The following is a 23,126-nucleotide window of genomic DNA, read 5'->3' on the forward strand; positions in this document are numbered from 1 at the left end:
GGGAGATGGCTCAGGAGTCTGGAAGGTCTGACAAATATGGGGTGAATGGGGATAGAATTTACCTCATGGTATGGTGTAACTTGAATCTGTACTCTTGATGCCTGTTGATAGAGTTGGGTTTTAATACATTTTTGATCCTAATGATTTTTCTTATGCCCTATTTTTTTTTTACCTTTCTTACATGAATAACTTTGAGATGTAAAGGACTGATAAAGATTCCATTCTCTGTGTAAGTCTTATGGAATGTCTTCTAATAGTCTGTGAGTTGTAATCTCCTGTGGAGATAATACTCTTCATTGTCCTCCCGCTGAACACTGGGCCTCTGTGGCCAGGGACCTGATGGATCCTGGCCTTGGAGGGTTGGGCACATGCACTGTTCTGAGGAGGGGGCTGTCATTCAGATGCTGAGGAGTCAAGGATGACTGTTGTGAAGAGAGTCTTGTGGATTTGGAACGTTGAGGCCTTGAGGGCCTGAGCAAGGGTGGCATTGAGTGGGGGTAAGGGTGGGGCGGTCAGTACACAAGAACAATGATGGCTGACATGTTTGAATGCATACCACTTAGTGGTTCTTGTGGTTCTTGTTATATTGATTAATTTGTTTAATCCTTACAGTCACCTACGAGATAGGACTTTGAGCCCAGAGAGATGAAGTCATTTGCTCAAGACAGTGGAAGGGCTTGGAGAAGGCGAAGGGGTCTGAAGGTGGTTTGGGACACATGAGACTGGTCTAGCAACTTGGTTTGCTGCAGCAGACTCGGACAAACATTGCTTCAGTGCCTGGTTTGTCCCTCCACTTGATAGGGTCCACCTCCACCACACTGTCCCATTCCTAGCCTGAAACGCTTCTAAAGGCAGTGCCCTGAGAACCACCACTCTCCCAGCCTGTTTCTATTTTGTCTTCTGGGAACCTCTTCCTCTTCCTTCTGCCTAGTGCCTGTTTTTACTGGGATTGTCCTGTCTGTCCTTCAGTTGGATCCTGGTTTGCACTGGATTCAGCGCAATTTTAGGCCGTACTTCAGCAAAGGCCAGTTCACATTATGGAGGTTGATTTGCTTGTACTTTTTTTTTTAAAGCCTAAATTTAAAAAAATCTGCCAAAATCTCAATTTAGTAAACGTTTAAGATTTTTGTCTAGAAATCTAAATAGAATGATTTTAAGAGTGTTGTTATCATCTCTGAGAGTTCTTTTTTCTCAAGAAATAAACCTGGCCAGGCACAGTGGCTCATGCCTGTAATCCCAGCACTGTAGGAGGCCAAGGCAAGAGGATTGCTTGAACTCAAAAGTTCAAGACCAGCCTGGGCAACATGGTGAAACCCCACCTCTATAAAAAATAGAAAAAGTTAGCTGAGTGTGGTGGTGTGCGCCTGTAGTCCCAGCTACCCAGGAGGCTGAGGCAGGCGGATCACTTGAGCCTGAGGGGAAAAAAAAGAAGAAATAAGCCTATGTTTTTCTTTTTCTTTTAGGAATCTCTAAGTTGAAAGGAAAAGTTACACTCTCAAAACCCATTTATGCCTAGTGTTCCATTATTGGAACACTAAGCATGTGGGAGTTATTTATATCCTACTGCTCAAGGTAATTGCAAAGGTCTGATTTTTCACACATGTCTGCCTCTTGAGGGTACATGTTATCACATGGTGCACAGAGTTATTCACTGCTGCAGATACTGGCATGCTGGGAGTTTTTATCAAAAAGTGATGGGAGTTTTTGGAAACATTTTTGAGGAAGTATCCAAAGACAGGTACATAAAACTTCACTGCACTACGTCCTATACTAGTAATTAAAAAAAAAAAAAAACTTATCTACTAGTTATGCTATTGTTCTGTAAAAAAAAATACAGAAATTATTCTTGTTACATTAATTACGGGTTTTACATTTTTCATGTTCCATTTTTGGAACACTAGGCAAAACCACTACTGCTAGGACTAATAATACCTTTTTTCCATTTTAGTCCCAAGATGCCTCGAACTCTAAGTTTACATGAAATAACTGACCTTTTAGAGACAGATGACAGCATAGAAGCAAGTGCTATAGTGATACAACCACCTGAAAATGCTACAGCACCTGTTTCTGATGAGGACTCAGGAGATGAAGAAGGTGGAACAATAAATAATCTGCCAGGTTCTTTGTTGTGCACAGCTGCTTATCTTATTGAAGATGGCTCTGATGCTGAGTCTGACTCAGATGATCCCTTATGCACACCTAAAGATGACTCTCCTGATGAAGTTCCATCTACATCTACTGTGCAGCAACCTCCACCATCAAGGAGGAGGAAAATGACAGAAATTGTTTGCAAATGGAAAAAAGCTGACTTAACTGTACAGCCTGTAGCAGGTAGAGTTACAGCACCACCAAATGATTTCTTCACCAAAATGAGAACTCCCACAGAAATTTTTGAACTTTTTCTTGATGATGAGATCATTGAACTCGTTGTCAAGTATTCCAACTTATACGCTCGCAGTAAAGGAGTACATCTTGGCTTGACTAGCTCCGAATTCAAATGTTTTCTGGGAATTATTTTTCTGAGTGGTTACGTCTCAGTTCCTAGAAGGCGTATGTTTTGGGAGCAAAGAACAGATGTGCATAATATACTGGTTAGTGCTGCCATGAGACGTGACCGCTTTGAAACTATATTTTCTAATTTACATGTTGCTGATAATGCAAATTTGGATCCAGGGGACAAGTTTTCCAAGTTGCGACCTCTCATAAGCAAACTCAATGAGAGATGTATGAAGTTTGTTCCAAATGAAACGTATTTCAGCTTTGACGAATTCATGGTTCCTTATTTTGGTCGTCATGGGTGCAAACACTTTATTCGAGGAAAGCCCATTCGGTTTGGCTATAAGTTTTGGTGTGGTGCCACATGTCTGGGCTACATTTGCTGGTTTCAGCCATATCAGGGTAAAAACCCAAATACTAAACATGAGGAATATGGTGTTGGTGCGTCAGTTGTCCTTCAATTTAGTGAGGCTCTTACAGAGGCACACCCTGGACAATACCATTTTGTATTCAATAACTTTTTCACCAGTATTGCACTTCTTGATAAGCTCAGTTCAATGGGACATCAGGCAACAGGTACAGTGAGAAAGGATCGCATTGACAAAGCTCCATTGGAATCAGATGTAGCTTTAAAGAAAAAAGAAAGAGGCACATTCGATTATCGAATTGATGGCAAAGGCAATATTGTCTGCAGATGGAATGATAACAGTGTTGTCACTGTTGCCTCATCTGGTGCTGGTATCCATCCCCTGTGTCTTGTCAATCGTTATTCCCAAAAACTGAAAAAGAAGATCCAAGTTCAGCAGCCAAACTTGATCAAAGTGTATAACCAGTTCATGGGAGGCGTAGACAGAGCTGATGAAAATATTGATAAGTATCGGGCGTCAATCCGTGGAAAGAAATGGTATTCAAGCCCTCTTTTGTTCTGTTTTGAATTGGTCTTACAAAATGCTTGGCAATTGCATAAAACATATGATGAGAAGCCAGTGGATTTTCTGGAGTTTCGTCGACGTGTGGTATGCCATTATCTAGAGACCCATGGTCATCCTCCAGAACCTGGCCAGAAAGGAAGACCTCAGAAGCGTAACACTGACTCACGTTATGATGGCATAAATCATGTGATAGTCAAACAGGGAAAGCAAACACGATGTGCTGAATGTCATAAGAACACGACTTTTCGATGTGAAAAATGTGATGTTGCCTTACACGTGAAGTGTTCTGTTGAATATCACACTGAATAGCAGGTGTCACCACCTCATGAGACAAGACACACAATTTTATGCATTATGTACAGTGTAGCAGTGGCTTTGCCTAGTGTTCTACTTTTGGAACATTACATAACAATGGAACATAATAAATTTTTTTCTCTTCAAATTTTTGTTCCTTGGTTTTTTTCTAGGTAACATAAGAATTTCATGCAAAAATTTAAAAAATTACAACCTCGGACATAAATGGGTTGAAGATGTTTCCTTAGCACATTGGCTTCCTTTAAATAACAAAGCTGAGACACAAATGAAGACTAATTCCGCTGCCTGCTCTGCACACACCTTTCATTCTCAGCTCTGGGCATAATTGTCTGCATCAGTCTTAACTTACTCCATGAGATCTGCACTCCTAATTGAGGGTATTTCATCTGCTCAGATGTGCCAATTAAGTTTACCCAGATAGACTATAAAAAGGCAGATAAGAAAAGTAAAACACCAAGTATCTCAATTTAGCAAATTAGACTAATCTGTGAGGGATTCTTAGCTGTCTGAAATAGAAAACCTATTGTACTACAGAATGCAAACTATATTAAATACCCAGCCTAGTGCCTGAATATATTTTTAAAAATCAAACTGTACTCATTGTGCCTCTGTTGTCAAATTTCTTAAATGGATATTGCAATAGGTAGAGAATGATCCTGAGGTTGAAAGGTCACTCTGTATTAAGAATGATTTAACTGTATGGTGTGTAGCTCTTTCCTTACAGTCAGCACAGACTGCTCTGTGTGCAGTGACCCTTGCAACATAAAAATATTACAATACAGCAGTAAGGTCTCTCTTGAAGTTTGAGCACCTTGCTGTGTGACTTCCTTGAAGTTTTGGAGAGGGCATGTTTATTAATATGATCTCAGGCTACTAATATTTGACAATTCCCATTAATATGTGTATTCTGTCCCTTTTGTGGGTTGGCATGGGCAATTGTGTACGTTGATTTGTCTGGTATAAAATGTATATTACGTGATTGTTCAGCCTAGATTACAGTCCAGAGAACTGCTAAACTCATTTTTCTGTTACTTGAAAAGGTTTGCAGGGGTATATTGAAGAGTGAGTTTTGACTTACCTTTGACAATATTGAGGTGGGGAAGGAGTCATGTTATTGTACAGAAATGAAGGCAGTCTTTCCCTTCTTTAAACCTGAGTCCTGATGTTTTTTTTTAAGACAAAATTTGAATTGAAATTTTAGAGTTTGGTTTGTTCTTGTGCAATTGCTTTCATTCTGTGGCAGTTAAAGAGGACCCTTCTGCTGGCACTGTGAGAAAAGGAGTGATACTAGGGAGTTGGGAAAATACTTTTTGAGAGACAGTATTATGTAACAGATAGGAATATAGACTCTAGAACCTAATTATCTGGGTTTGAGTCTTTTCCTTAACTCGTTGGTAATCTCAGACAGCTTCCTTTCTCTCTCTCCCTGTCTGCTTTAACTGTAAAAAAAAAAAAAAAAAAAAAAAAAGAATTACAATAGTATTGATATAGTTTGGCCTTTTGTCCCCACCCAAATCTCATCTTGAATTGTAATCTCCCTGTGTCAAGGGAGTAACCTGATAAGAGGTGATTCGATTATGGGGGTGGTGTTCCGCCATGCCGTTCTCAAGATAGTGAGTTTTCGCCGGGCGCGGTGGCTCAAGCCTGTAATCCCAGCACTTTGGGAGGCTGAGGCGGGTGGATCACGAGGTCGAGAGATTGAGACCATCCTGGTCAACATGGTGAAACCCCGTCTCTACTAAAAATGCAAAAAATTAGCTGGGCATGGTGGCACATGCCTGTAATTCCAGCTACTCAGGAGGCTGAGGCAGGAGAATTGCCTGAACCCAGGAGGCGGAGGTTGCGGTGAGCCGAGATCGCGCCATTGCACTTGTTACCCAGCCTGGGTAACAAGAGCGAAACTCCGTCTAAAAAAAAAAAAAAAAAAAAGATAGTTTTCACGAGAGCGTATGCTTTTAATAGTGGAAGTTTTTCCTGTGCTTGCACTCACTTCCACCTGCCACCCTGTGAAGAAGGTGCCCTTCACCTTCCGCCATGATCGTAAGTTTCCTGAGGCTCCTCAGCCATGCTGAATTGTGAGTCAACTAAACCTCTTTCCCTTATAAATTACCTAGTCTTGGGTATTTATTTATAGCAGTGAAATGGGCTGTGAAAATGGACTTATACATGCAGTATCTACCTTATTAGGTTGTAAGGATTAATAAATGTGAAATAAGTAAAATAGTGCCCAGTACACAGTGTCACTGTCAGTCATAATTACTATTTGCTTTCTGAACCAATTAAAAAATATGTATGTATGTGTATGTATATAATCTCAAAACAAAACTTGTCCAGAGCTAGCTGACTTTCCTTAAGAAGGCAATACAGGCCGGGCGCGGTGGCTCAATCCTGTAATCCCAGCACTTTGGGAGGCTGAGGCGGGTGGATCACGAGGTCAAGAGATCGAGACCATCCTGGTCAACATGGTGAAACCCCGTCTCTACTGAAAATACAAAAATTAGCTGGTCATGGTGGTGCATGCCTGTAATCCCAGCTACTCAGGAGGCTGAGGCAGGAGAATTGCCTGAACTCAGGAGGCGGAGGTTGCGGTGAGCCGAGATCGTGCCATTGCACTCCAGCCTGGGTAACAAGAGCGAAACTCCTCCTCAAAAAAAAAAAAAAAAAAAAAAAAAAAGAAGGCAATATATAGCATAGGGGATAGATGCCACGGGCCATGGAGTAAGTGCCAGAACCGCACTAGTAGCTTTGAGGTCTTGTGTGTCCTCTCACCTGTAAGATGGGGATTATAGCAGTGTCTTCTTCATGCGTGGTAATACATGTAGGATATTTGGCATATATCAGACACTTGGTAAATATTAGCTATTCTTGTAACTCACATGCCCACTAGCTAAAAGTTATGACAAAGATTCCACCAAGCCAGTAAGATGCTTGAAACGAGGGTCTGTGAGAACTGTAAAGGAGGGTGTATAAATATTGATACATATGAAAAGGTGACATCTCACAAGTAAAGGCAGTTTAACAATTGATATTACAGGTTGGTCATCCCTAGTCCAAAAATCCAAAATCTGAAAATTTTTGAGCAACTTGTTGCTACAAGTGGAAAATTCCGTATTTGAGCTCATATGCTGGGTCTGTCAAAACAGTCAGAACTTTGTTTCATGCACAAAATGTTGTATAAAATTACCTTCAGGCTGTGTGTATGAAACATATGAAACGTAAACGAATTCGTGTTTAGTCTTGGGTCCCATCCCAACATATCTCATTGTGTATATGCAAATGTTCCAAAATCCAAAACACTTCTGGTCCCAGGCATTTTGAATAAGGGTTATTCAACCTATAATTGGCATAGTAAAATCATTAGGTATTACAAACTTTGTTTTATTGATGTTATGCTTTTGGTACCTTTCATTTTTGTTAATAAGCTTAAGGCCCACTTAATGATAAATATCTATAAAAATTAAAGTACCATATCAAGATTGGGAAGAAATATAATTATTTCTCCTTTGAGCACACGAGGGGGCACTAGACATCTGTCTAGGGGATGTCTAGAACCTGCAACATGCCCCTTGGTTCTAAGTGTAGGTAGGTCAAGATCGCAGTGTTGTTTCTCACAATTGTATTCTAAGGTAGATGTAGCAGATCATTCTCTGTATCTCTTCTGTGTCTTCTCTTTTGACTTGATTTCCAGACTTTTTGCTGTCCTGGATAATAGGATGTCCTCACTGGAATGTCCTATCAATCTTGACTGATGAATATGGAGTGAGCTAGTCTGACAGTCTTCTATGTTTGGGGCCTGAACTGAGCTCCTGCTGGCCCAAGATTGCAAGAGGTGTTTTGACATTTGTTATTTTTTTATTCACATTTAACCTGCAATTAAAATTTATCAAACTTTTTGTGTAATCTGCCAACTATTACAAGATAGCATCTGAAATATATGTAGTTTCCAAAGTATATTTTATGTACATTATTTCATTTAGTCCTCATAAAAAGTCATTTGGCTCATTTTGTGGTCAAGGAGGCAGATTCAACAATGTTACATGATGTTTTCTAAAATTCAGGCCTCCCCTTACCAGTTAAAGGCCTGTAATGCACCTCTTTTGCTTACATTCAGTTTTCAGCTCTCTGTAGTTATCTTAAATCTGTGTCTGTTGCTGGTTTCTCCTCTAGTGGTCACCACCGGAGCCCGACAGGGGCTTTAGGAGTTAGAAAATGCCCTGATGGGTTGAGCATGGTAGCTCATGCCTGCAGTCTCAGCACTGTGGGAGGTAAGGCAGGTGGATCACTTGAGGTCAGGAGTTTGAGACCAGCCTGGCCAAAAAGGTGAAACCTATCTCTACCAAAAAATAGAAAAATTAGCCGGACATGTTGGCGCACACCTGTAGTCCCAGCTACTCCGGATGCTGAGGCATGAGGATTGCTTGAACCTGAGAAGTATAGGTTGTAATGAGGCAAGATTGTGCCACTGCATTCCAGCTGAAGTGACAGAGTGAGATGCTGTCTTAAAAAGAAAAAAGTATGCTTTGATGAACAACACACTTACTTTGTTTTATTTGGTTGCAACTGTGACTTTTTCATGTATGGATTAAAGAAAAAAAATGAAAGTGGGAACATCAAAAACACTGTTTCCTTCTTAGTAATGTAAATATAGCTTAGGGCTAGACTTTTTTCACGTCATAAGAATTCTTTAAAGAAGGTACTGCTTTTGCCCAGCCCTTCCCACCTGGTCCTGGGGAAGGTTGAGACCAAATTCAGGGCTCTTGGTTTGTCGCATCAGCTGGTGTGCAGAAACCAAGCTCCTTAGGGAGCAGACCTGCTGGTGTTGAACCCGAAAAATGGAGCTCAGACTTAAATCACTCACACAATTTTTATTTTATTTATTTACCTTTTTATTATTCAAGACAGTGAACTTTCCTTCTCCTCCTCCTCTCTCTCTTTTTTGTTATAAGATTCTAAATTAAGAGCTTCTCTGATGTTCCAGTCACCCTGTGTTATGGGCCATTTTTTATAGTGGACCATAAGCATCTTTATCTAGTGGACAGAGCTAAGAGCAGTGCTTTAAAGTCATATGGTTAGAAGGAGCAGGAAATGGAACAAGAAGTGGCTCTAAATGAGATAGAAAGTTTCCAGAACCCATTTCTGGATGACCTCATTTGACCATTTTCAAGCCCTGCTTCTCTGTCTCTATCTTCCTTATCCCTAACCCAATTCTGAACTTCATTCATTCAGCACTATTGTCTGCCATGAGGAGGCATTATACTAGTCTCTAGTGCTGGAAAAACGTCTAAGATAGTGTCTGTCCCCAGGCGGTTTCCAGTCCAGTGGAGGATACTGGTATGGATTTCACAATATGCTACACTTGATAGGCACTATAGTAGAGATCCCAGCTGTGTCCAAGATGTCACCAGGTTAGGAGGGGCACTTAAATGGAAGACAGGACACTTAAGTCTGGCTGGTCAGGGGAGGTTTCTGTGAGAGGTGATTCTGCATGAATGAGGGTCTGAAAGGTCTGCTGAGTGGGTGGATATGTGTGTTAGGAGAAGGATTTGGGGACAGTATGGGAATGCAGGTGCACAGAGATGAGGCCGCATACATGGTGTGGTGCAGTGGTAGCTAGCTTTGTCTTTCCACTGATTTATTTTGAACATCCTTGGAATGCTGGAAATTCTTCTAAAATAAATTAACTTTAAATGGCAGCAGCTAGCTTTCAGGGTTCCATTGACAAGGCACCCTAATAGGTTACAACTGGAGGAAGCATTGTTTGTAGTTCAACTGGCTGTGCTGGGTCTGAGTTGCTTCTAACAGATGATGATTGCAGCCTCAGCCCCAGGCCCCACAGCCTGGGCCAGATCCTCATTCCTACATGAATGTAGGGAAACCAGGGAGTGTTTTCTCTGTCTGCATCTGACTGGAATTGTAGCTTTATGTTTGTTCCCGGCTTCTCTTGTAATTGGCTGCCAGTGGAGTTGACAGCAGGCTGAAACTGGCAGTTGTGTGAGGAGCTAGAAACACAGCCAGTGAACACCATGCCCACCACTTCATTTTATGTGGCTGCAGCTGTGACTATTACGTGTGTGGATTTTTTAAAATGAGAGAAGAGAGAACGTGAAAAAGTTATTTCTTTTCTAAAAGGGTAAATATTGGACTATTTACTGCCCTTTTCTGCTTTTTCTCAGTTAACTGGTCTACTTACTGAAATGACAGAATTTAGACATTTTGAGGTCATTTCTCATTTTTAAGATTTCAGCTCACTTGGCGCAGATCTTAATACTGATCCTACCAATTTTAAGTCAGTCTATATCTATTTTTGTTACCATCATGTAAAAGACTGCCATGCTTAATGACAGTTTACTATTTACAAATTTGTGACAGAATTCTTAAATTGAGATATTCCAGCAGGTACCATCTGTACACTAGGTGTCTTTACTCCAATGGTGAGCACATTATTCATAATAATTTACTGAGCATCCATTTGATGAGTTATCATAGTTTCAGTTCAAGTATACATGTTCAGGCAGTTCTGTTAAACAGTTGTGATACATTGCAATATGCACATTATATTGAGCCACATATATGACCTGTTTTCTTTCAGTGAACATAGTAATAGTATCTGCTGCAGGGTTCTCGTGAGTATTTCAGAAAGCATATATGGTTATATATAATACTATTTTAGTTTATTAAGCACTTCTTTTTCTAGGCTCTGTGCTAAAGTGCTTTGCATGTAACTCCTCATTTCATCCTTCCCAGAACCCGGTGAGGTAGGTACTGCTGTTCTCCCCATCTCCCAGTGGAGGAAACTTAGATGCTGACGAAGTTAAGTTACTTGCTGAGGGTTTGTGAGCTAGTAAATGGCACCAGGATTTGACTTCAGCCAGTCTGAGGTCAGACTTTGGTGCCTGGGCCTGCATTTTTGCATATGTCAAACCTAGTGTGTTCATATACAGAATCGGTTTACATCTGCTGGCCAGATAGACTGCTCAGCCTGCCAGACTACAGGACAAGTTGGTTAAACATGCTAAGGAGAGCACCTTTCAGTCTCTTGGCAGCGTCTGGTATGGGGAAGGCATATTTCTATGTATGTGCAGATGAACTTGGTTCTCTCCCCCTTTCTCTAGTGTGCTGTGGTGTGCTTGTCAGCCCCCCTTTAGCTATGCTGCTTCAGTTGACCCTCATCAGATGGTCAGGTCTATTTTGGCTGCAAGCCACATGAGGAAGTATTGCTTACGGAACAGAAGAATCTCTTCACCTTAGCTCTGTATGCATGTGGTTTTATAACCATGGTGTTTTCTGTCTTTAATATGTGTATAATTCTACTGGGGCGATTTGTCTTCACAATGATACAAATGCTTGCAGGCAATAATGATTTTCCCCACCACCTTTAGTCATCCTTTAGCCAAACTGAATAAATGTTTGGCCCTTTTCATCTTTCTTTATGAAGCGGAAGACACTAGAATGCAATCGTTTCTGTAGTGGCTTATGTGGTTTCCTAGGTGCTGAGTTCTGTGGTGACAAGATGCCTGTATATTTTAGGAGGGAGAGAGGAGGAGGAAGCTGAACCTTGTTGATGCAGAGTGATGTGGTGGGAAATTTAACAGCCACAAAGATTGACTGGGTAAGTCTAAGGAAATGGTTGTCATCTATCAATGAAATTTAAAAAGTGATACCCCTGTATGTAAAATATTTAATGACCTTGTTGTGCTATACTTTTAAAGGCAATATCTCCTGGTGTTTTTATTTCTCCTTCTGTAAAATTATCTTGGAGAAATTGCAAAGTGAAGTATATTTAAGTGGCTGTGATTCTTCCAAGGTTTATGTTATCTACAAGTTTCATAAATACAAGTATCCTTTGCTATGCAGAAGTTTGGCTCTGAGTTTTCGTAGTAAGAGTTTTGATACTGAGGACTATCTCATTATGATGGCTGAATTTCAGAGTGGCAAGGATTCAGAGATGCGTATCAGGAAAGTGTATATATATCTGTTCAGTTTCTAAGTTTTGATAGTAAGGGTTACCTACATGCCAGGGCTTCTCAGCTTTGATATTATTGACATTTGAGACCTGATAACTTTTTACTGGGTGGGTTTGGAAGCTGTCCTATGTGTTGTAGGATGTTTAGCAGTAAACCTGGACTCACCTGCAAGATGCCAGTAGTAGTATATCCTCCCGACTCCTTCCACAGTTGTAACAACCAAGAATGTCTCCAGGCATTGTCAGATTACCCCAGGATGGAGTTGAAGGGACAGAATTGCCCCCATCGAGAACCACTGTTGTACACCATTGCATTTAGCTAAATTTGTAAATAACAGGAAACTCAGAAAACTCTTATAGCCCCATAGAGATACTTCATTTTGTCCCCATTGCATGGAGATTATTTTTAAGGAAGAAAAATACTAATAGAGAAGAAGAGATTGCCTTTAGAAGTTAAGCACAAAAAGGACATTAAATTTTTATATAAAAGGGTATCACTTATTAAACTGTTGTTAGATGATAGCTATTTCCTTAGACTTGGCCATATACTGCCTCTTCCATTTGCTGTTCTTCTCTGGAAATGACCAACAGTGCTTCATTGATCTTATTTATAGTCCTTTACTACCGTGCAGTGCAATTTCAGATCACCAGTTCTTATTGATCACAAGTAAATTTCAGCTAGCCCTTCCTTTTATTACTTTGAAGAGTTGAAATTTTCAACAGGATAAGAATTTATCAGAAGATGTGCTTTAAGGTCCACCAGCAGCTACCTAGATATTAGCATTGGCCTCTGTACTGATTTTGTAATGGATACTGGAAAACACACCATACCTCTGGCCAGGCAGTATGTGTAGTATTACCCTTTCATTTTCTCTCGCCTTCCCTCAGACATTCCCTCTTACTCTTGCATAGTCAGTGGCAGATAAATGCCTTCTTAAATGTGTTGCTGCTCTTATTCGCTTCCTGTAAGTTGTTTATTATAGTATGAAAGCATTTCTCTGTATTGTTTTATTCCATTTCTACCGTTTTGTGAAATTCAGAGCATCAGTTGTACCATGCTGAATGAAAAAACTCAGCTTTTTATTTTGAAAGTGTATAGAACTTGAGGCTGACTTTGTTTTTTTTTTTTTTTTCCACTCATGACAACTAGGGTCCATTACAGTTATATGAATGCAGAATTAGTCTGGTTAAATGGCTGCCCCTTTTCCACAACCTTGGTGTATTGCTAAGACTTTCGGTTATTAAGATGACTGACATTTCTTCTGTTGCACATACATGGTGTTACCCTTCTGAAATATAAGGATTCACCTTATTTTATATCTGAAAGTGTCATATTAATGAATTTGTAACTTAGCTTTTATTCAATGAGCACATTTTTTTGAGTGTTAGTACTATTGGTGCTTGTATATTGCTGATACCTCTTCCCCCAGTTAAGTAATCAGTAATGTGAACCTAATACAGCGATTTTGACCCAAAATTTGCTTTATGTTCAAGGTACTTTGCTGTTTTATGCTGTGACTGTCATATCTTTAGCACAGAAATAGTAATTATAAATAAAATCTATTTTTGTTACACAGTATTGCTGTTGTGGAGATGCTCATTATATTGAAATTTTTACTGAATCTTTTCTAGAACTAATTTCATGTCTTATGAACTAGCAGATAAATTTTCCCTTAGGGTATGCCAGAAGAGGAGCAAGTAGTTTTGATAATGAAATGAGACCTTAAGAAATATTTCTAGAGCAGCTATAGTAATTTACATGAGAAACGAATTGAGATGGCTGGAGAAGAGAATTGTTTTTCCTCTTTGAATGTCAGTGTTTTGGGTAATAATGGCAGCAGAAACCTAAGAGACCATTCTAATTTGCCTGTTTTTTTCCTTGTACATTATCAGGCTATCTTTTAAAATCTATCTTGTTATCAAAATAATGGAAATATTATTTTTATTTTCATGGTAGGAGGTGGAATAAACTGAGACTGCAGGACAAAGAGAAACGTCTGAAGCTGGAGGACGAGTCGGAGGAAAGCGATGCGGAATTTGATGAAGGTTTTAAAGTGCCAGGTTTTCTGTTCAAAAAGCTTTTTAAGTATGTACCATGTGTTCTTTCCTGTTTGCTTTCAAGCCATTATGTACAAATTAACATTTTAGGAATTACTTAGTAGTTACCTGTGGGCCCTGAAGGTATTTGCAGCAATTTATTGCAAATACAGATACTGTCAAGTGAAATTTTAGTCACATGCTGTTCATTAAAATTAGATGATAATAAATTGACTAAAGAGTGCATTGGGTATGTTTGTAAACTGATGAATCTATATGGACGTGTCTCAGCAGACCAAAAGCAACACATTTAAAAGCCATCAATGTTGAATAATTTTTTTGTTCTTAGTAATTTTAAGGTGCCAAACTTCTAATTTCCTAAATCAGATCAATAGGAAGATTTGCATATTGAAATCAATATTAAGAAGGGTTTTTTTTCCCTTTTATGTGGAAATAAAAAACTTTTGAGATATTTTGAGTGTCTTACATTGTACCTGAGGGTATAATACTTTTGAACTGACCAAATGTGCATCTAAATATTTTATGTAGATGTCATTCTAAAGTCAGAAGAGAAGGTATGGCAACACCTTGAAGATTAAGTTGCTATTTGAAGTTAAGTTTCATGTGTAAGTGGCCAAGCGTTGCAGATGACCGGATGCTCCCTGATAAATGTGTGCACGTCGTCTGTGACGGCTGGCCAGTCTCCCATGATGAATGTAAATACTGAGGAACATTTTCAGTCTCATCACTCCTGGGATTTACTTAACAAGATACTTTTGGAAGGCTTCTTAGATGCATTTAGGAAGTTAAACCATTACAAAGCTTCTCTCTCTTTTATATCATCAATTTGTAGTTGAGAGCAGGATGCAAAGTTCTTTCTTTAAGATGATTAAGTTTAGTCTTCTTTATAGATTCAGCTGTCAGCCATGCCCTAAACTTGTGGAAGAAGTCTACTTAAAAACAGCATGTTCTTTATAGTTTCTCTCAAGGAGCTTATATTATAGTTTTAATTTTTCTCTACGGAGGGTAGTGGAAAGTGAAGAGTAGTAATTGTATCCCACTAAACAGTATAGAAAGCCAAACTCTAAAGATGTGAAATGACTTGATATGATTGCCATAACTGGACGAGGAACAATCATGTAGAGGTTGAAATACTAATCTTTAATAATATTTGCAGAGAGGTGGTTGCTTTGCTTATTGCTTCTCAAATGAAAACTAACTACAGAAAGGTAAATAAAGACCACATTTATTGGCAACTCTGTTTTCTCTAAAGTGATTGTTTATTGAGAAACAGGCCAAATAGCATCAGTGTTGTACTAGCAAAAGGATACCCAAATTATAGATTAAATTGATTTCAAAAAGATAGGATACTTCTGTGTGTGCATAGTAAGTGATTTGGCAAATATCCTCAAGGATCAAGTTGAGTGTGCATTTTTGTATAAATGTTGGATTTTCTAGCAAAGATATTTCACAATTAGTAGAAATAAACGTTGCTTACTAAACATGTTTAGGATTCAGTATATTGACAAAACTCTTTAATATAAATAATATATATATTTTAAATTAGTCTTAATTGCACATCCTGTAAAGTATTGTGTTGTTTTAATCTCAGCAAAAATAGGATTTTAAATATTTTATAAATGTCATAAAACTTCTGTTCATTTTTTTCTGCTATATTAAAAGAAGTAATAGGATTGATGGAGTCTACTTTTTTTTATGATTATGTTTTAGTAAGGCCAATTTAATTTTAAACTGTAGATATATATTTTTTACTGTATTTGCTGCATTCTGTGGAATTGAATTAACAGGGTATAGAGTTGTACACAAGGGAGTCAGAAGGTACAATTAGCCCTTTAAGTACTATTTTCTGCAAGATAATGTTTAACTTTTAAATTTCTCTTATGAATGTTTGCCCAGCGGGTACACTTCTCTATTTAATTAGCAGTCAAATGACAAATGTCAATCTTTTGACCTTACTTTCAGCCACACTAGTAAATGTAATCTTGGATTAGTATGGCAGTGCCAAGGTACACCAGTGATCTGTGGTCACACTGTGATGCTTCAGTCTCAAGGGATAGTGGAATAGATTTTTTAATGTTTCATATTTATAAAAATCTTTAACTGCCCCTAAAGAGTAATTTTTATATGCTTTTCAAAAATTTTGAAAACTAGATTCTATAAGATGTTTTTATTTAAATTAACTGTTTTACACTGTTTATTATTAGGAAGGTGAAACGATAAAACCAAAGTCATTTAGTGGCACAGCTGAAACCTGAGCTCAGGTTCCTAACTCCTCATCTAGCAATACCAGCTATGTATACCATCTACCAACTGTGTGGCTGGTGCTTTTAATCTGCAAGTGAATTTTCTTTAAATACCATCTGAGGGCCTTCATGTGTTGTGTGGAAAGAGCCACTCTTTGCTATCTTTGTAACTATCCCTAGTTGTTGGGGATCCTGCTAGAGATATGACCTACATGCTGCCTAGTAAGATATTTTTTTAATGTCATTTTTGTAGTGCTGATCATCTTGTAAACACACATGTTGTTTGAAAAGCCCTTGAAGGGGCTTTGTAGATTTGTAGATGAGGAAACACCCAGCACATTGTATGCTGCCCCTCCTGGGCCACAGAGAATCTAGCTGTTTTAACCCCTTCCCAAAGTCCTTCTGAGATCCTATGCTGTCTACCATTCCTTTAATAATTTCTCGATTCCTCCTCTCCAGATTCTTCCCACTTTAATTAAGGTGATGTGCCCCAAGCAAATAGAGTTGCAGGACCCATGTAGGGTGGAGGCAGTATGGTATAGGAGTAATACACCAGAATGATCACTGGGAGATTTTGTTCCCTGACTGAAGGAGCTGGTCCCATGGTTGTTCTCTATCTCAGCAAAAAGAGGTTAGTTGACTAGAATTTAGTGATTCTAGAAACTAACTGCACATCAGTTTTTTTAGAGAGCTTTTTACAGTATGTCTTTTTCAAAAGTTGAGATTATTCTAATGTAGCCCATTCATGAGCCAACTTTTCTTCTAAATCATGGTTTCTCAACCTTGACACAATTGACATTTAGGGCTAAATAATTTGTCGCTGTGGCGACTGTCCTGTGCAGCATCAGTTATTGAACAGCTTCTCTGGCCTATATTATTGCACTTCTTCGGTTATAACAAAAATGTCTTTAGACGTTGCCAAATGTCCCACAGGGAGAGAAATTACCCCTGGCTGAGAACTATTGGTCTAGGTCATTTCCAGAATCACTTTGGAAACATACAATTCTGGATTTCAGCTCTGGCTTGCTCATTGTTTTTTTCTAGCCATGTGACCTTTGGCAAATTACTTAACCATTCTGAGCTTTTGTTTCCTAACTATAAAGTATGCTGATAATCTCCTTTGTACAGGTTGATTGTGAGGCTGTGTCCAAACCACCTGGCTTGGTGCCTCTTTGGCAGTCAGCTCCTTAAGTGGTAGCCATTATTCTCTCATTACATACCATGTATTTTTGGAATTTGTCCTTCTTCCCAAATTAAATGATCTTGTATCTGTACTAGACTTCATTGTGTTTTGATTTTTAGTCCTTTTCTCCAAGGTGCATATCCAGTGTGTGTATTATAATTTGCAAACTTAATAAGCAGCAAAATTCTCAGAGTTTTCCTTCTGTGATAGGTAATAGTGGAACAGCTAGAGTCAGACTTCTAGCATTGCTTTGCAGAATACTGGGGGAAAGTTAATTATGACATATTTACTGAGAGGAGGTTAAATAAAACCAGTTAAATGAGCTGAAGTCCAAAATGAAATTTTAGATCGACATACCAGGTACCAGATGGTAAATTTGGGCAGCACAACAACAAAACCATCTTCTTTTAAGATGGGTAGCCCCTTAGCTTTGATATTTTCTTTGAAAAAAAAAAAAAATCCCTTAGCTTCCATCATCTTTTTATTTATTTATTAGAGATCGGGTCTCACTTTGTTGCCCAGTTTGGAGTCCAGTGGTGCAATCATGGTTCACTGCAGCCTCAACCTCCATGGCTCAAGTGATCCTCTCACCTCAGCCCCTCAGGTAGCTGGGACTACAGGCACATGCCACCACTCGAGGCTAAAATTTTTTTTCATATAGAGATGAGGTCTTACTATGTTGCCCAGGCTGGTTTCGAACTCCTGGGCTTAAGTGATCCTCCTGCCTCGGCTTCCCAAAGTGCCGGGATTGACAGGCATGAGCCACCTCATCCAACCCATCATCTTTTGATTCAAGTGACTTTTGCTTTAGATTTTTTAACTTGACATATAATCTTCATACCATTCCCTGTTGTTAAAGTGTTTCTTCCACTCTCAGAAAGATTTTTTTTTGTATTTTTTTAACTTTATTTTTAGGTTATTAAATTAAACATATCATTGATAGAGAAAGAAAAATATCAACTTCTGTGTTTTGCAGGGGTGGGGGTAAATTATTTCTCTTTGACCCATATTCCTTATTTGAAATCTGAATAGCTATGATTTTTTTGTACTTACGGTAAAATCCCTGAATCAATTTCTGCTTTGAAATATTAAAAAGACCTTTTGTATTGTTGAGTCTTTAAACTTCTTTTTTGCATCTGCTAGTAATATGACAAAATCATCTGTTATGTACTAATTTTGAGAGCACCCCTATTATTTAGACTTGTTTATGGCCTTAAAATTTAATTTTTTCTAGTAAAAGAGAATATGATTACGAAGTGATTTTTCAACAGTATAAGCTGTAGGTTGTGGTGTTCTCCATCCTGCTTTTTTGAGGCTATTCAGATTGATTGCTTTTTTTGTAGAAAAATTAATGGAACTTTATGAAAAATATTTGGGATTTTTTTTCCCCCAGAAAGTGAGTAAAAAATAATAAGTTTATGCTTGTTTACCAGGCTATTTCTAATGTTGAAAAGAAAGGAAATAGTCTCTACCCTATCCATCAGCTTAATTAGAAATGTGTTAATGTTCTGTAAAGAAAAATTTGTGATTTTATGCCTAGGTGATCAAAAATGTATGACCTTATAAATATAATACTCATGTAAAACACACATCCCGCATGTTTCTCTGACTGGTACTAGAACCTAGCCAAATGATTAATTCATGAGTACTTTCTGTTATGATCTGTATTATCCACCATTTGCCATTTTCTCTTTTCTTGTTGGTGTTTGTTGTTGTAGGTACCAGCAGACAGGTGTTAGGTGGCTGTGGGAATTGCACTGCCAGCAGGCAGGAGGAATTCTGGGAGACGAAATGGGATTGGGCAAGACCATCCAGATAATTGCCTTCTTGGCAGGTCTGAGCTACAGCAAGATCAGGACTCGTGGTTCAAATTACAGGCAAGTGCTCCTCTGCAGACTGTCAGTCTGTGGAGCTCAATTAATATTTCATCAGATGTATTGCTGTGGAGGAGGGTCTTGTGAATTATTGATGACATTTCAATTACAATATTCCTTTAATTCTTTTAGTGGGGGACATCAAAGGAAAAATTTTACGAGACAATGGAGCTGTAGGGCAGGAGAAATTAAACATGTAACACTTTTAATGAATTCCAGGCATTGATGCTTCATTTTGCAGATGAGCCCCACTAGATATTTTGGGTCAATATGATGTCTAAGGTTAGCTTCTGCAAATGGATTGTTTACAAACTCAATTATGTTAATATCAATAGTTTACACAATATGGAATTTTAAATTAGACATAATACCTTTAGTTCCATTTATTAAATTTTACATTAAAATATTTGTTCTGGCAGGAGACCAGGTGAGCATTACAGTAAGTACAAAGTCTATTCATGGGGAGAGTTGGAGCTTTGAAGAAGCCATTCTCCCTAATTTCCTTTATAATGAGTGTGCATGATGGCATTTCTAGATAGCTCTCTCTCTCTTTTGTTTTTGAATGAAGTTGTTTGTCTGATCCCTGTGCTTTCTGCCCTTCCCAATCTATGAACTTTATGTCATAAATTCTAAGGCCAAAACCTAAGTGACTACCTAAAATGGTAGGAAACTGTTTAGATGTTAATCTTTATTTTCTTTAGAAATTTAAATAAACTCTTAAGGCTTTTGTATTCCGGAAGAAATAAGCATTTAATCTATTTGGTATGGTAGTACTGAAATACTTTATTTTGAAAGAAAGTACTATGAGCATTTCCATATTTAAACTGTACATTCACTTTATAGAAATTGGTATTGATAAAAATACTGATAGGTAAATTATGTAGGATATTTCATCATCTTGAACCTAGATAAGTGCAAGCTCCTGTGTTTCAGTAGGCTTATGTAAAGAGTAAGAGCAAGGTATTTACCAGAGAGGTGTGCCCTGGAAACCTCACACACTCACTACGTATGATTCGTAGATGCCTTTACAGTAGTGTCAGTGTGCCTGCAGTCAGCAACTGCTGAAAGTTCTTCCTACATTCCAGCTCATCAGCAGCAAAATGCTTAGTAGAGATCCAGATACGAACCATAAACTGAGTCAAGATCACGTTTCTTTAGTCTTCAGAGTTCAGTGTTTTGTTTTTATTTCTTACTCTTTCGTTAATTTAGCAGATGAGTACTTCATGTGAGCAGTGTTTGGAGTCTTAGAATATTTTAGAATACCAGTTGCATTTATACAGATGTAGGAAGGGAAAGAAAACACTTGGAGATTGTTGAACGGTAAACATTTTGTTGTTGTTGTTACAAGGAGGTTATATTGAAGTGGGAGATTTTTTTCAAATAGGAGAATTCTATTACATTTTGCTTGGAAGCATGTGAAAACATTCCAGACCAAAGGAAAACTCAAAGTTGAAAGTGGGTATTTAGTGTTATCTATGACTGTTATTTTTTTAATATACTTCTGTTTTAAATAAAATGCTTTTTCTGTTTCAAATAAGCTCTTTGGGGTTGGCTTGTTTTCTGCAACTCTGTTTGGTGTTTTGGTAACTAGACTACCCCAAACTCCTCCAAGTGGTTTCTAGGACTCTTTCTTTCCTTAAATGATTTTTGGGACTTTTCTTCTTTCCCATTTCTTTTCTTTCCCTTCCTATTATCATGAAACTTATGTGGAGTCTAAAGCTCAGGTCCTAGGAAACCTAAAATCATCCCTGCAGTGTAGTTTTGATCTAAATATTAAAACATGCTCTCTTGAGTGTTGACAGACCTGCTAAGAATGAAATCAAGGCAAATAATGAACAGCAGCTGTAATCAATTAACTATCAATGTTTATATCCGATTCTCTATAATGAAATAATGTGGCATATTGGACTATAGCCCACGTTGTCTTTATTAAGATGGTATTGGTGGAAGTGGCTTGCAAGAATGTGGTGCTACACCACAAACACCTGGGCTCCTCATGAGTAGAAGTTTACAGAGGCGTGTGGTCCCCTTCACTCACATGTGCCAGGGCAGACTGGATCACATCTTCCTGACAACTTCATAACACGCCCTCCTTTGGAACCAGATGAACTTGGGAGTTCTACATATTTATGTCTTATAGAAATATAGCTCTTAATGTCAAATGAAGTTCTGTGTGAGCTGTTACTGCCTCATTGGCTATGTATATTTCCTGTGAACTCTTACAAACTCTGTAGAGGGTCCCTAATTTGAGATCATTTTAGTGTTATAATTTTAAGGACCGTGAACACTGAAATGGAAACAGCGTCTCTGTGATACCAAGAAACTTTGTGGTAAAGGAAGTTTGATTTGTTGTTTTTTAAAAATGTATGTTGTATGCATGTTTCTAGAAGACAGTGAGGCATATTATACATGGTTAATAAACATCTACACTGGTTGCTGTGTTCCCTGTTCATAATGGATACACCACCTTCTTTTTACTTTGCCATTCATATTATAAGGATAGGTCCCTTAATCTTATAATGAAGAGGAAAAAAATTAACTTTTCAAACTTCAGTTAATTTTTTAAAGTCTTGGAATCAGTTTGTTAATTTCTAATGTTCTTAAAGTTAATAAACTTTCAAGGATAAATATTTTACTTTGTAATTCCTGGTAAGTTCTGGGTATGACTAGCAGGTTGATGTATTTGCCCATGGAGCTACTGCCTTGCCCTAAATTTATTAGGTAATCGATGGTAATCAGAGATTAAAGGAATTGTAGTCTGTTTGGTAATTGATGCTAATCACTGTAGTAGACTTAGCCATTTCTCATGTTCATCTCACTGGTATTAAGGGTTGAGAAAGGGTGGTTCAGTTGATGACGTGACTGTTAATGGAGTTGATTGTCCTGCTGTGATCCAGCAACAAGCTGGGTCTGCCCGTGGATCTCAACTCAGTGTGAAAATCTCAAAATTTTTCTGCTAGAGAGAAAATAGCAGAAATTAAAGGGCATCATGATAATGCTAGATAGATACTCAGCCAGAAGAATGTACTAGCAGATGACGAAATGTGAGACATCAATGTAGCAGTTTGTAGAAGGCATATTATAAAAGAGGAAAAAGTGATGTGTAACCTGAAAAAACATATGCATGTGTTTATGCTTATTTGAATATGAGTTTGTTGTAAAATATTTTGGAAAGCTTTTGATTGGTTGTTTTCTAATCCCTGCTAAGTGCATATTGATGATAACTCTTTTATTCCCCTTGGAGGATAGAAAGAAGCTGATGCATTTAATCCTTTTAGAGAGGATTGCTGCCATGGAAGGGGCCAGGGCAGAGTCCCACTCTCATCAGGGAGTTTGAGGGGCACCTGGACAGTTCCTGCCTTGGTGAGGAGCATGGACTAGGAATGCCGTTGGAAGTGTCAGAATCTCTTGTAGTTTGACCCTTTCCACGTGGTTGAAGGACAGGGACAATGACTGTAGGTGGAGGCAAGGGGAGTTTCAAAGAAAGAAGCATTTTGTCATGTTGGAGTATAAGGGTAGCCCTCATTTAAGTTAGGGCTTGACCAAAATTTTATTGTTTTTCTATAGAACTACAAATTACTTTTTCAGTTGTGTAGTAGATAATTTTTAATATTTTAAGCACTGTGTGATTTACTCTTATTTGTAAATTTTTTTTTTTTTGAAACAGCGTCAGCTCTTGTCACTCAAGCTGGAGTGCAATGGTGAGATTTTGGCTCATTGCAACCTCTGCCTCCTGGGTTCAAGTGATTCTCCTGCCTCAGCCTCCCATGTAGCTGGGATTACAGGCACCCGCCACCATGCCTAGCTAATTTTTGTATTTTTAGTAGAGACGGAGTTTCACAGTGTTAGCCAGGTTGGTCTCAAACTCCACCCGCTTCAGTCTCCCAAAGTGCTGGGATTGCAGGCATGAGACACCGTGCCTGGCCAAAAGTTGTTTTAAGTTCAGGAATCATTTATTTCTGAGCTGTAGTAAGAAAATATAAATCACATGATTCCCCAACTCTGAAATAATCTCTTTTGACATGTTGATATATTTTCTTCCAATCTTAAAAAATGTTTTAA

At 38.4% G+C, this 23,126-nt stretch overlaps 1 protein-coding gene across 6 annotated transcripts in view; it reads left to right on the forward strand.

The window, feature by feature from the left end:
* Positions 1-23,126, forward strand: part of LOC101042488 (DNA excision repair protein ERCC-6) — a 91,038-nt gene that overhangs the window by 21,457 nt on the left and 46,455 nt on the right. For 5 of the 6 annotated variants that reach the window (XM_003929984.4, XM_074382116.1, XM_074382114.1 and 2 more), the window contains 2 exons: positions 13,664-13,792; positions 18,909-19,067. In XM_003929984.4, the coding sequence (XP_003930033.2) occupies positions 13,664-13,792; positions 18,909-19,067 (288 nt within the window). Of the gene's footprint in view, positions 1-1,948; positions 5,215-13,663; positions 13,793-18,908; positions 19,068-23,126 lie in introns of those variants that run through there. The other variant, XM_010340601.3, reaches the window with a different exon arrangement.

The sequence above is a fragment of the Saimiri boliviensis genome, chromosome 12 (genome assembly GCF_048565385.1).
Source record: "Saimiri boliviensis isolate mSaiBol1 chromosome 12, mSaiBol1.pri, whole genome shotgun sequence".
Taxonomy (NCBI): Eukaryota; Metazoa; Chordata; class Mammalia; order Primates; family Cebidae; genus Saimiri; species Saimiri boliviensis.